At 50.5% G+C, this 13,579-nt stretch overlaps 1 protein-coding gene and 1 pseudogene across 1 annotated transcript in view; both read right to left on the bottom strand.

Annotated features, from left to right (window-relative positions):
• Window positions 1-13,579, bottom strand: part of CCDC22 (coiled-coil domain containing 22) — a 15,683-nt gene extending 2,104 nt beyond the window's left edge. The window contains exons 1-13 of the mRNA XM_005887635.2: window positions 13,368-13,579; window positions 12,097-12,274; window positions 6,006-6,138; window positions 5,140-5,246; window positions 4,925-4,991; window positions 4,648-4,826; window positions 2,467-2,661; window positions 1,889-1,951; window positions 1,676-1,795; window positions 849-968; window positions 639-755; window positions 432-533; window positions 16-123 (exon numbers count right to left, since the gene is read on the bottom strand). Of these exons, the coding sequence (XP_005887697.1) occupies window positions 16-123; window positions 432-533; window positions 639-755; window positions 849-968; window positions 1,676-1,795; window positions 1,889-1,951; window positions 2,467-2,661; window positions 4,648-4,826; window positions 4,925-4,991; window positions 5,140-5,246; window positions 6,006-6,138; window positions 12,097-12,274; window positions 13,368-13,417 (1,539 nt within the window). The 5' untranslated portion in view covers window positions 13,418-13,579. The remainder of the gene's footprint in view (window positions 1-15; window positions 124-431; window positions 534-638; window positions 756-848; window positions 969-1,675; window positions 1,796-1,888; window positions 1,952-2,466; window positions 2,662-4,647; window positions 4,827-4,924; window positions 4,992-5,139; window positions 5,247-6,005; window positions 6,139-12,096; window positions 12,275-13,367) is intronic.
• On the bottom strand, window positions 8,493-10,906 carry LOC102276314 (small ribosomal subunit protein uS2-like; annotated as a pseudogene).

Below are 13,579 nucleotides of genomic sequence, written 5' to 3'. Positions count from 1 at the left end.
GCCACAATGGTGTACCTTAGTGATCTCTTCCTTCTGCTTCCGGATATTGCCCACAATCTCCAGGATGCGCTGGGTATAGGCCAACCGGGACACATCTTTGGGCAGGGTCTCAAGCTCTGACACCTACACAGAAACAGCGGGTGCTCCCCTTGGACCCACACCTCCCCCACTCTGAGCTACCCAAGGCCCCCACACAGGTCTTTGGTTGTTGGTTGGTCAGTCGCTTCAGTCATGTCTGACTCTTCGACCCCATGGACTGTAACCCGCCAGGCTACTCTGTCCATGGGGAGTCTCCAGGCAAGAATACTGGAGTGGGTTGCCATTTCCTTCTCCAGGGGATCTTCCCAGATCAGGGATCAAACCCATGTCTCCTGCATTGGTGGGTGGATTCTTTACTGTCTGAGCCACCAGGGAAGCTCCACGGGTCTTACCAGCTGCTTGTAGACCTCCTCCTTCCGGCGGGCTTCTTCTGCAGCTGCCCGAACGCTCTGGTGCAGCTCCTGGATCTCTGCCAGCCGTCGAGAAGATTCCAGCTGCCAGGGTCCCACAGAGAGAGGGTAGTGAGGCAGAGCACAGGACTAGCCCCCTAGGGAGGGACTGAACCTGCCCCACCCATGGTCTGGGACCCCACCACCTACCTCTCTGCAGTCCTGGAGCTTTCGGAGGTGGCGGTACTCAGCGAGGAGCGGGACCCGGTGCTTTTCCCACTGACCCGCCAAGTGGATGACCCGCTGGGCACTGCTCTCTACCACAAGCTGGAGGGTGATGGTGGGAGGGAGGCTGCAGATAACACAGGCTGGGCCCGCCCAACTCCGACCCTCCCAGCCCAGCCTCAGCACCAGCCCCACCTGCAGCTTGGCAAGGTTGGCAGCCCCGTCGGGCAGCAGCTCCACCGCCTGGCTCTTCAGACGCAGGGCTTGCTCACGCTCCACGATGCTGAGCTCACTCTGCCGACACTCAGTCTCCACCTGGCACCCCAGAAACCCTTACTCCCAGTCAGTGGGGGAGCCCAGCCTGCTGGGCCTGGAAAGCCCTGGCCTAGCCCAACCCCAACAGATGACAATACATCCCTCTAGCCCTTATGTCTTCCCAGGTGGCACTAGTGGTAAAGAACCCGCCTGCTAATGCAGGAGATGCAAGAGATGGGGGTTCCATCCCTGAGTCAGAAGATCCTCTGGAGGAGGGCATGGCAACCCACTCCAGTATTCCTGCCTGGAGAATCCCATGGACAGAGGAGCTACGGTCCATGGGGTTACAAAGATTCACAACTGAAGTGACTTAGCATGCCCCTATAGGCCCCTCAGACCCCTCCCAATAGCAACAGAGACATATAAGCAGAGACAGGCACCCACAGCAGACCCCTCTGACTCCTTGACCTCAACACTGACTCCCCTGGAAGCCCCGAGGAGGCCCACAGGCCCCTCCAGTTGCCCATGGACAGTCACACCCCTCCCAACTCTCACAGACAGCAAGGCACCTCTAACCCCTACAGGTCCCACATCCCCCTCCCACTCCCCCTGATTCTCCTGAACCCTCAAGAGTCCCACAGGTCCCCCAATGGCTTCCACGAATCTTTCTGACATCTGCAGACCTCTACAGAGTACCCTCAGCCCCCGCAAGTCCCTCTAAGCCCCCTAAGCCCGACCTCAGCGGGCAGCCCCTCCCCAACCCTCACCTGCACAAGGTTGATTCCCAGCGTCTTCATGTTAGCTTCAACCTCTTCAATGTTGTGGTTCACCCCCTCCAGCTGCTCCCGAAGAGACTCCAGCTCCTGCTCCTGGGCTGCCCACGTGTCCTGGTAGACACAGGCCAGGCGATGTGGGGGTGTCAGGCCCAATAGACAGCCAAGGGCCCAGGACACCGCCCCACCCACCATTGCTCTGCTCACCTGTTCAGGCCGCTGGGAGGTGGCCGGCACATCTGACACCTGGGCTGCCTGGGCCTCAGGCTCCTGGGGAGGGAGGAAGGAGCATCTTGGCTGTCGGGGAAGGCCCAGGCCCTCACAGCCAACCTCAATACCCCCTGTCGGCGCCCTCCCAGCACAGTACTCATGTACAGTGCACTGATGGCTGTCGGAATATGTGTGAGGATCAAAGCACTCTCTGTGACCTTAGACTGGAGTGTTTACTTATAAAAAACCTCCCTGACCCTGACACAGCTCCTGCCCACCTGCCCATGAAAGGGGTGAGGGCCCCTCCGGGTGACCATCCAAGAAGAGATATCCAGAAGAAACTCTGCAGAGAAAGCTGAGCTTTGCACAAAGAGCAGTCCTACACATTTACACGGCTCCCACCCCTGGACCCTTTCTCCACAGAAGTTCCCAAGAAGCCAGGGGACTCCTCTGGGTACCCACCTCAGTGGGGAGCAGGCAGGTCTGGTGGGAACAGGGGCCTCTTGTGTGGAGAGAGTGTGGTGTGTATACATACAGCAACCTTGGTGCCATCAGCATGCCCTAGCCCCACCTACCAGATGGAAGGTGAACTTCTTGGAATGTGTGAAGCGGGAGCCTTTGGGAGTACCAGGCCTGGCCCCAGCACCCCAGGCCTGCAGCACTTCTCCCAGGTCTCGGGCTTGTTGGGGGGGCCCTGGCCGGCCCCAGGTCTGGCGCAGATGCTCGGCCAGGTGCTTCTGTAGCCGCTGCCGCTGAGCCCGTGTGTCCTCCTGGAAACAGTGGAAGGGGGTGGAGGTCTGCTGGGTACCCGAGGCCCTGCCTCCACCAGGGAGCTGCCTGACAAGGGGCCACCCCCAAGTCGCACCCACCCTCCAGCCTCTCCAACAAGAGGACCCGGCCCCACTGTCTGGGCCCACCAGCCTGGGAGCTCCCTGAGGACAGCCCCATTTCTCTCCACCCACTCGGCTCTCCACAATGGAGGAGGCTATGGGAAGGGAGACAAGCTTGCAGCCCCCAAATTAGAGACCAACACTGAAAGGACATGTGGGGACAGAGTGGAGACTGAGTCAGATGAGCTGGGAAAAGAAGGGGGCGGAGGCAGAGTGGAGCAGAGAGATATGAAAACAGAGGCAGTTTTGAGACAAATGGAGAAATCTGATTGTGAACTCAGTGTTGGATAGTATTAAGAGGTCACTGTTCATTTTCTTAACTGTGAAGATGGCCTGCTGGTTGCATTAAAAAGTCAATGCCCTGGGGCTTCTCTGGTGGCTCAGTGGTAAAGAATCTGCCTGCCAATGCAGGAGACACAGGTTTGGTCCCTGATCCGGGACAATCCCACATGCTATGGAGCAACTAAGCCTGTGTTCTAGAGCCCATGGGCCACAACTACTGAAGCCCACATGCCTAGAGCTTATTCTCTGCAACAAGAGAAGCCATTAGAAGCCTGCATACCACAACTATAAAGTAGCCCTTGCTTGCCACAACTAGAGAAAAGCCCACGCAACAAAGACCCAGCACAGCCAAAAATAAATTAAATAAATTTTAAAAACTTATTTTTAAAAAGTGAATGCCCTTTTGAATCACGAGATGTCTGCCTAAGTATTCAGAGTTAAAATGACATGATGTGTCCCCCCATTCTGAACCCCCCTCCCACCTCCCTCCCCACCCCATCCCTCTGGGTTGTCCCAGAGCACCAGCTGGGACACATGTACACCCATGGCTGACTCAAGTCAATGTATGGCGAAAACCACTAAAATACTGTAAAGTAATTGGCTTCCAATTAAAATAAATAAATTTTTTAAAATGACATGATATCTTGAATTTGCTTTAAAATAATACACACAAAAAATAAAGAAGAGATGAGGAAAGATTGGAAAAATGCTTGGATCTTTTTTTTTTCTTTTTGGCTGCACCACAGAGCTTGCAAGATCTTAATTCCCTGACCAGGGATTGAACCCAGGCCTGGCAGTGAAAGCACAGAGTCCTAACCACTGGGCTGCCAGGGAAGTCCTGCAAAATGCTTTAATTGAAGGTGGATGATAGGGCCATAGGGCTCATGAAACAACTCTCTCTACTTCTGTGTTTGAAGTGCCTGTAAGTTTTAAAATGAGAGAAAAAGATAAAGACAGAACAAATGGCAGTGGGGGAGGCAGAAAGGGACAGTTATAGAGGTAGACAAAGTGGGGAGGGGATGGAGACAGACACTGAGGTGGACAAAGGGGATATAGGGACAGATATACAAGTAGACAGAGGTGGGGAGACAGTACAGAAATGAGACAGTGGTGGGGAGAGAGAAAGAGGGGCAGCAAAACCACAAAACGAGAAAGCCAGTGGTGGGAAGAGTTGGTCAGAGATCTGGAGGCTGTAATCGGTGATGACGACACAGAGAAAGAGGAAGCGAATTAGGGGCAGGAAGGAGGTAACAGAAGCAGGGAGAAAGGGAGGAGATCCTGATGGCTCTGGCTGCCCATGCACGACCTTTGGTGGAACATCACCCTCGGAGGAGAGCAGTATTACCACCCATGTGTCAGAGCAGGACACCGAAGCTCTGAGGGGCCATACTGACTTGTGTGAGGACTGACTCTCTGGCTCCAGCGTCCTTTCAGGCAGGGAACCAGGTAGTTGCACACAGAGAGGAAACAATGGAAGAAAGGGACAAAGTGGGGAAAAAAGAGGGGCAGAGGACTAAAGGGAGATGAAATGGGAGCTGTAGGGAGGAGCGGCCTCATCAGCGGGGGCCAAGCACCAAGCAGTACCTGGGCGGGGAGGCGGGATGTCCGGTGGCCCCAGTCCTCGTCCCCAGCACGGTCCCGGCCTGTGTGCTGGCAAAGCTGGATGGCATGGTGTTCGAGGAGCGAGGCCGCCCTGGCAGCCGGCTGGGGCACCTGGGCAGGAACTGGTAGCAGCAGGGGACCTGCCTGGAACTCCCGGGACTCTAGAAGCAGCAAGAGTCAGCCAGCCCTCCGGCCTCACCACACGGGCAGGCCCACCTCTGCCCCTCCCTTCAGCCCCTCTCCACAGCCTCCTGCTCACCTCCTCTGGAGCTCAACTCAGGCATGACCAGCCTGCTGGCATGGAAAGGCTTCTGGTGGGCTGAGCCCTGGTGGGAGAGCAGAATCAGAGAGCCTCTAGGGTGAATCGTGTTTGGGGGTGGGCAGAGGGAAGGGGCCAAAAACCTGAGCAAACAATTGGGGACAAGGCAGGCAGGGCAGTGACAAGCAATATTAACATGAGTTGAGGGGTCCCACCTGGAGGTACTGTAGTTTAGGAGTGCGAAGGAGGGGTGGGACCCAGGGCAGGGCCAGGTGGTCCCGGATCCGGCTCCCGATGGCCCGGAGGAGGATAGCAGATTCACCTAGGGGAGAGGGGAGGGGGTATCCATCAGGTAATAATGCCACAACTCCAAAAATGCATACACCCTGGGAGAGCAGCCTGACCCCCTCGCAGAGATACATATCTATGTAGCTATCATTTTCACAGTCATTCAAGGAACACTTATTAAGCGCCTACTCTGTACCAGTCCCCATTCTAGACCCTTAGGCTACCTCAGTGAACAAACTGATAAATATCCTCCTGCCCTCCCAGGGCGGCAGGCTGATAGAGGCATGACCGAGGTCATAAGTACAATGTAGAAAACTGGCAGGTGGTTGTCAGGAAAGGAGGCTAAGGACCAGGGAGAGGAAGATATTGTTTTGAACAAGGCAATCCAGGGAAGGCCTCCCTCAGGTGACACATGAACAGGAAACTCCAAGGGGTAAGGGAGTGAACCATGAGAGTAAGTACCTGGGAGAGTAAGCCAGCAGATGCAAAGGCCCTAAGGCTGGAGTGGCCTGATGTGTCTGAGGAGCATCACTGAGGCCAGTGTGGTTAGAGTGGGGGCAGGCAAGGCAGGAGGTAAGGCCACAGGACCCTTCCAGCACCAACTCCCCACCTGGGTCAGCCCAAGCCCCAGTTCCCTCCCCATGACCTGTATCCCCCTCCCCACCCCAGTCCTCCCACTTAGCTCTCCCTAAGACACATACTCCACCCCCACCAAACTTTTCACCCCTTCCTCTTTTCTCAAGCCCCACAACACCCTCTCCCTCACTCCCATCACACCCCAAGCGCCCCATACCAGCAGACTGGTCTGCATCCTCAGAGGCATCAGTGGGCAGACGCTCAGCCAAGAACAGAAGCAGGTCTCGGAGGTCAGGCTCACTGGGGTAGAGGAAGTTCTGATAGCCAAGCTCCAAGGGGTAGCCCAGGTCCTGGGGGTTGGAAAGGGTGACACCTGTGAGTCTGACAGGCAGGATCGTCCTGACCTGAGAGCCCAGGGCAGAGACTCCAAATGCTACCATGCTCTCACCAGCCACCACCCTCCGAACTTTCCCTTGCCTCCCCACGGCCTCCAGAACTTTAAAGTTAAAGCTCTGGCCTTGCTAAATATGATCAAAACCCAGAGGCCATAAAAGAGAAGGTGAGTGTTTCTGAATACACAAAAAAAAATTTAAAGAAAAAATATAATGAGCAATGTCAAAGCATAATAACAAGATGGGAAAAAATAGTATTTGGACTTGATTTTTTAATTTAAGATGTTGCAACTGGCTGTCACATATCCAGCCTCTTGTCTGCATTCTTTTTAAAAAAATTTATTTATGTTTAATTGAAGGATAACTGCTTTATACATATTATGTTGGTTTCTCCCATACATCAACATATCAAAGACAAAGAGTGAATCTACCTAGTATATAGCATACATGCTAAGTTGCTTCAGTCGTGTCCAACTCTTTGTGACCCTATGGACTGTAGCCCACCACACTACTCTGTCCATGACATTCTCCAGGCAAGAATACTGGGTGGGTTACCATTTCTTTCTCCAGGGGATCTTCCCAACCCAGGGATCAAACCCGCAACTCTTGTCTTCTGCACTGGCTTTACCGCTGGTGCTAGGTTCTTTACCACTAGCGCCACCTGGGAAGCCCACCTAATATATATAGAGTGCCTAAAACCACACAAGCCGAAAGACCAGCAGTGCAACAGTAAAGGAGGCAAAAGATAGGAACAGATAGACAATTCCCAGAAAAAGAATGAAAAAATGGTCCTTAAACATATGCAAACATGTCCAACTTCACTTACAAAGGAGACTTGAATTGAAAGCACACTGAGCCCCAACGTGAGTATCACTGATCTGGGATAAACTGACATTATGTTCTCCTGAAGTTCCACTTGGGTAGAGAGATACTATCACTGGCACAGAGTTACTGCCCCAGACTTGAATCTAGTCATGAACAAACAATCAGATCAGATTGTGGGCATTCCATCGAACGACCAGCCTCCTCGCTTCAGACATGGGTCATTGCAAAAAGAAATAAAGAAAAACTAAGAAGGACTGCTGCTGGATACAGAAGATTAGAGATATAACAGTGAAATAAAATGTATGATCTTTGATTGGATTCTGTAATTGGAAAAAAACAGCTGTAAAGGATATCTTTGTAACTACTGAGGAAATCTGACCATGTACAAATATTAAATACTATTATTCTATCGATATTCAATTTCATGGGTGTGATCATGGTACTACGGTTATACTGGTGATTGTCCTTTTATCAATACTTAGGAGAGGTGCACTGAAAGTTTTAGGTATGAAGTATCACAATGTCTGCTTTTTTCAAATGGTTTAGAAAAGAAATGTGTGTGTGTGTACCCAGATAGAAAAGAATGAAGTAAAATGTTAACAGTATAGGAAGCTAGGAGAAAGATGTTATGTTTCTATTTTCATTTTTCCTTAAATTCAAAAGCTTTTCAAAGTGCAAAACTAGCGGGAAAACTATTTGGAGATACTATTTCTCACCTATTGAACGGGCAGAACTCTGACACTACACTTCCTTAGTGCAAGACGCTGTGGAAAAACAGATACTCTCTCATACACTGCTGTCAGGAATACAGAAATTAAACAATCCCAATGAAGGTGATTTGGCAAAATCTAACAAAATGACACATGCATTTACTCTTTCACCTAGCAATCCTACTTCTAGTTTACCATGAAGATATGCCTCCAACAATTCATGAATATGGATGTGCAAGATTATTCATTACAGCATTATTTGCAAAATACTGGAAACTCCCTAAATGTTCAAGCATAGGAGAGTAGTTGAATAAACTACAGTGCGTACATACAATGAACTACTCTACAGCTTCAAAAAGAAAAAAATGAGGAAGAGCTCTATTGTCTGATATGAAATGATTTCCAGGATATGCTGCAAGGGGGGAAAAAGGATAAGAATTTAGGTATATGTTTTCTTTTATGTAAGAAAGGGGGGAAATAAGAATATATATTTATATTTGCTTATATCTTCATTTTTTTTCTGAAAAACTGGAAAGATACACAAGAAACTAATCAAAGTAATCCCCCTCTCAGCAGCCAGGTAAGGGTAATCAGGTGAATGGTTTGGAGTGCACGTGAGACTTCTCAAGGTATCGTGTCACTTCTGTCACACCTTGGAGAGTTACTCTTTCAGTAACTAACCATCTTTCATCTAGTTAACAATTCTTGTTCTTTTTTAAGAAACTGTTTATTTTCTCTCAACTGAATTTCCATTTTAAGAGTTTGTAGAAGCACAGCTTAAGGCCCCTCAGTAGTTGTCCCTCCCCATTCAGTGGGCTGGGCAGTGGGAGCTGCAGACAAGTCTTCAGTGGCAGGCTGCTGAATAAGCACAGAAGGCACATGAGCACCTTCAGACCAGTCCACCACCTCAGGCTGAGTTGCAGCTGGAATGGTCCATTCACCCTGAAATTCCTCCTTGGTCACAGCTTCTCAGTTGCCACCTGCTCTTCCTTTTCAATCTCTTCAAGATCTCTGTAGAAGTAGAGGTCAGGCTACACCTCTCATAGGTATTCACACAAGATCGTGCCACACAGGCACAGAGCATCCATCACATCTGACCCACTGAGTGAGCTCCCCTGTTGTTGCATGGGATAGCACTGTCCACATCCTGCCGAGAAGAGTTTGTGCTGCATCAAGCAACAGTAGGCAGGTTAACGTAAGAGGCTTCTGTGAGAGGCTTGTGGTCAGCCCTGGGATCAGTAACCACCAGGAGACTTGGCTCCTGGAAGGCTGCCTGGATCTGGTTAATAAAGGTTCCAGGAGTGAAGTGGCCAGCAACAGAAGTGGCTCTGGGGCAGCAGCAAACTTTAGCCCAGCTCACTGGCCAGTATTCCTAGAGAAGGTGACACTGACATCAGCTGGGTTTTCAATGGCAATGGCATGAGCTGCCAACAGAAGCTTCTCCTAGGTTCTCTTCAGATTTATGATGTAGATGTCATCACTTTTCCTTCTGTAGATATACTGTTCCATCTGGAAGTCAAGGTTGGTGCCACCTAAGTGGGTTCCTGCTGCAAGGAATTCAAGGACATCCTCCTCCTTCACCTGTAGGGTATCAAGGGCTCTGGACACTGTGAAAGTTCCCCTTTAAGTTATGATGGGAACCCAGAACAATGCCACATGGACCCCTGTCTAGATAGTGTCGAAGGGCAACAGTTCTTCATATTAAATTTTCCCTATTCAAATTACTGCTAGGGTTTCTGTGTCTGGACTGGACTCTGATAAAAATGACCTCCATAAAACAGTAAATAATGGTTTCAAAAGAGACTATGGGCTTTGGAGTCAAAAAGGTTGCAGCTGAAATCTAACCTGTGCTACTTGACTCACTATAAAGCTTTGGACTCATTATTTAACCACCCAGTTCAGTTTCTAGCTGTAAAATGGGGCTGACAGTACTGTTTCTATGTGGATGCTTTAAGGGATTAAAAAAAAAAAAAAGGCTTCCCTGGTGGCTCAGATGGTAAATAATATACCTGCAATGTGGGAGACCTGGGTTTGATCCCTGGATTAGGATCCCCTGGAGGAGGGAATGACAACTCACTCCAGTATTATTGCCTGGAGAATCCCCTGGACAGAGGAGCCTGGCAGCCTACAGCCCAGGGGTCACAAAGAGTCAAACACGACTGAGTGACTAACACTTTCATTTTCACTTAAGTGGTAAAAAGGCCCATCAAGGTTCTGGTCTGGAGCTGCATGGATTCTGAAAGCAGACTTTCTGGATTCAAATCTAAGCTTTGCTTCTTACCAACTGTGTGACCACAGGCAAATCACTTAACCTCTCTGAGCTTTACTATCCTCACCTGAGTAAAAGGATACCAACAGTGCCTACTTCAGAAAGCTGGCTCAATAATTCAATGGCTTGATGCCAAGTTACCACAACAGCCAGCACAGAGCAACACTCAGAAAACATCATGATTATATATAACATCGTTATTATACAGACATATGTGTATTTGGTCACAATGTAGGACATATTTATTTCAGAGGGTCGCAGACAAAAAGTGTGAAAACCAGTCTTTTAAGCTACTTTACTTTGGGTTTTTCCCGACACCTGCAATCAAAGAGTTGTGACTGATACAGAAACTCATTCCAGGAGTGGGGTGTGTGAAATGACAGACACCAAAATATGAAGGTGGCTGAGTCGCAGAAAGCGGTGTCAGCAGTAGGGCACATGACAAGGCAGACACCAGAAGGTGGCAGTGCTAAGCCAAGGTGTGCTACAGAAGCAGCACCCAGCTGAGTTAAGAAACTTTTCTCTACTTGCTTTTGCATCCCCTGAAGAAGGAAATGGCAACCCACCCCAGTATTCTTGCCCAGAAAATCCCATGGACAGAGGAGCCTGGCGGGCTACAGTCCATGGCGTCACAAAGAGTTGGACACACAGCAGGCTTTCTAGATGCTCAGGCCAAACCAAGACTTTGGGGCCAGACAATTACGAGAACTTCTCCATCATTGAAAAAGCCACATTCTCTTCCCCACGCAAAAGTTAGTGTGCAGAAAAGTAGATAACCATCAAATCCAGTGGGAAACAACACTGAGAGAAGGAGGTAACAGAAAACTGGGGGAAGCCTAAGCCCCAGCCCCGCCTCAACATGTCTCACTGTGCCCCCGTCTAGACAAACAGAGGACCCACGTTCCCCCTTATAAAGTGCCATTCTCAAGAAGACAACCCCAGGCCAGAGGACAGACTGCTCGCCTTGAAGGCCACCAAAAGCCCGAGACAGAAGAACCCAAGAACACCTAAGAGCTAGGTGAACCTGAGAGCCGAAGGCTGGGTAGAGGCCTATTTCTAAGAGACAGAGACTACACAAGCAAGGCACAAATTCAAGAAATCGGACCACCCTGTCCCTTGGGGCTAAGTGGAAAGTTTTACTGTAGTTAACACTATTGGCCCTCTACCACCAAATACTGCATATGTTGGGTATGCTGACATTCATTACATAGCTACAGGCTGTTGGAATGCAAGAAGCCAGATCAAGCCTATCTGGCTAACAGGGCAGAGTGAAGTTTTAGTGCACACACTGTTTAAATTAACCAGCATATCTTCCTTTGGATAACCCTCCCTCCCCCAACTCCATGTGATCCTGATGGAGTAGCTACTCACAGTGCCCTATAGGGATGACCATAGGATCCAGGCTGGGCCAATCAGAACAGGTGGTTAATTTCAGCCTGAGCATTTAATCAAACAGGGCTGTTTCAGAACTGGTAAATGGATATTATAGGATTTAGAAAAATACTTGGTGTTAAGCTCAAAATCGGAGAAGGCAATGGCATCCCACTCCAGTACTCTTGCTTGGAAAATCCCATGGATGGAGGAGCCTAGTAGGCTGCAGTCCATGGGGTCGCTAGGAGTCGGACACGACTGAGCGACTTCACTTTCACTTTTCACTTTCATGCATTGGAGAAGGAAATGGCAACCCACTCCGGTGTTCTTGCCTGGAGAAGCCCAAGGATGGCAGAGCCTGGCGGGCTGCCGTCTGTGGGGTCGCACAGAGTCGGACACGACTGAAGCGACTTAGCAGCAGCAGCAGCAAGCTCAAAATATGGAAGCCAGGAGTCACCCAGGTGCAAACTGGATCAACTCATTTGATGATCCTAACAACCCTACTTTTATCATCCCAATTTCACAGAGAAGAAAACTGAGGGCTACAAGGTTTAGGGTCACACACAGCCAATGCTGTAGCCAGGGTCTCAGTTACTTAGGCAGTTTGACCACAGAGCCAGCAGCCTTAACCACTAAGTCACAAGGGGAGGTAGCAGAGAGGAAAGTCAAGAGTTTCAAAGGAGTCTGGCGACTGTAAAGGAGGAAGGAAGAGGCTGTGTATATCGGGAGGAAGGCACTCACCATGCAGGCCTGAGCCAGGCTCATGGCCAAACGGAAACGGGCAGACATGGCAAGAGGCAGCAGGGGGCTGAGGCCAGAGCCCACAGCGGGGTTGATCACACGCAGGCAGCGGACCACAGCTTCTACCACCAGCTCAGTGGTGAAGGCTCGCAGGGTCTGCACATCTGGAGGAACTGCCCTGAAGAAGAAGGGGGCAGACTCAATGAGGGGGATGGGAGTAGTCAGGAAACAGGGATGAGGCATAGCCGTACAGTCTCCTGTAAGCCCTAATACTGGGATGGGGTGGTGAGGATGGACACAGTTCAGACAGGTCCTCAGTGTTGCTGGCTGACTTCCATTTGTAAAACTAAAAATGGTGGTGGTGGTGGGAGGTAGTCCTTAGGTCCTAAGACCTCAGTGTAGAATGGTGGATGGAAGAGATCCAAAGTCAAAAAATCTCAAATTTCCCTATGCCTAAAAGTCCCAAATTCCTGGGGTCTGGGAAGGCCTAGGAGCCCAGATGGAATGGTCTCTGGGTTTCTGCATCCCCAGATATCATGTTCCCTGCATGTCAGGGGCCCCTAGATATTGAACTGTTAGGGTTTTGAGACTCGACGTCAGGAAGCTGGGATTTTCAGGACTTCCAAATGTCAGAGTCCCTGGATATCAAGACCACCTAGTCTCAAGCAATCTGGAAGTCAAGCTCCCTACATGTTGTCATCCTGGGTTTTTAGGACCCTCGAATGCAGGAGTCCCAGTGTGTCAGGGTCACCAGGCATTAAGAACACCAGATTTTAAAGTCCTGGGATTGTAAAAGCCTTGGGTGTTGGGAAAAGAGGTTTGAAGGTTCCCAAGTATCCAGTCCCAGAGGGTTTTGGAGTCCCTGAGTGCCAGGACCCCAGGGTTTTAAGTTCCTTGGTTCTCAGGATACAGGTGTTTTAGAATCTCCAGATATCAGGGTTCCAGGGACTGATGTTAAGATCCACAGACTTCAGGAGCTCAGGCCTTGAGATTGCAAGGTTTTAAGGTCTCGAGGTGCCTAGGTCCTGGAGTTTGGGGTTTACCAAGTGTAGGGGTTAAAGGTTGGGGAGAGAGAGTGTGTGTGTGTGTGTGTGTGTGTGTGTGTGTTTGTGTGTGTGTGTGTGTGTATGGAGGAGGGAGGGTCTTAGGGTCCTGGAGGTTGGATCCCTAGATGTTAAGGTCTGGGGTTTTAAGGTTCCCGGGTGACTGGATCCGGAGTTTTGGAGTCCCGGATGTGGGCATTCCGAGGTAGGCGGGGGCTGTGTCCTTACGTGCCGGCCTGGCGCAGGGAATGGATGAGGATTCGGTCCGCCTCCTCCATGGTGGAGCCGTTTTGGAGTCCGAGGTTGGGTCCAGGGCCGGGTCCGAGGAAGAGAGGCGCAGCTGAGGAAAGCCCGCTCCCCGCTCGCGGTCCAAGGAGTGTCACAGGCTCCGCGAGGAGAGTCGGGAAGTGTAGTCCCGAGAGCGCGTTTGACGCAAGCCG

Source organism: Bos mutus, chromosome X, assembly GCF_027580195.1.
Source record: "Bos mutus isolate GX-2022 chromosome X, NWIPB_WYAK_1.1, whole genome shotgun sequence".
Lineage (NCBI taxonomy): Eukaryota > Metazoa > Chordata > Mammalia > Artiodactyla > Bovidae > Bos > Bos mutus.
Note: the sequence above shows the minus strand (reverse complement) of the source record. Positions and strands in the feature narration are given on the sequence as shown.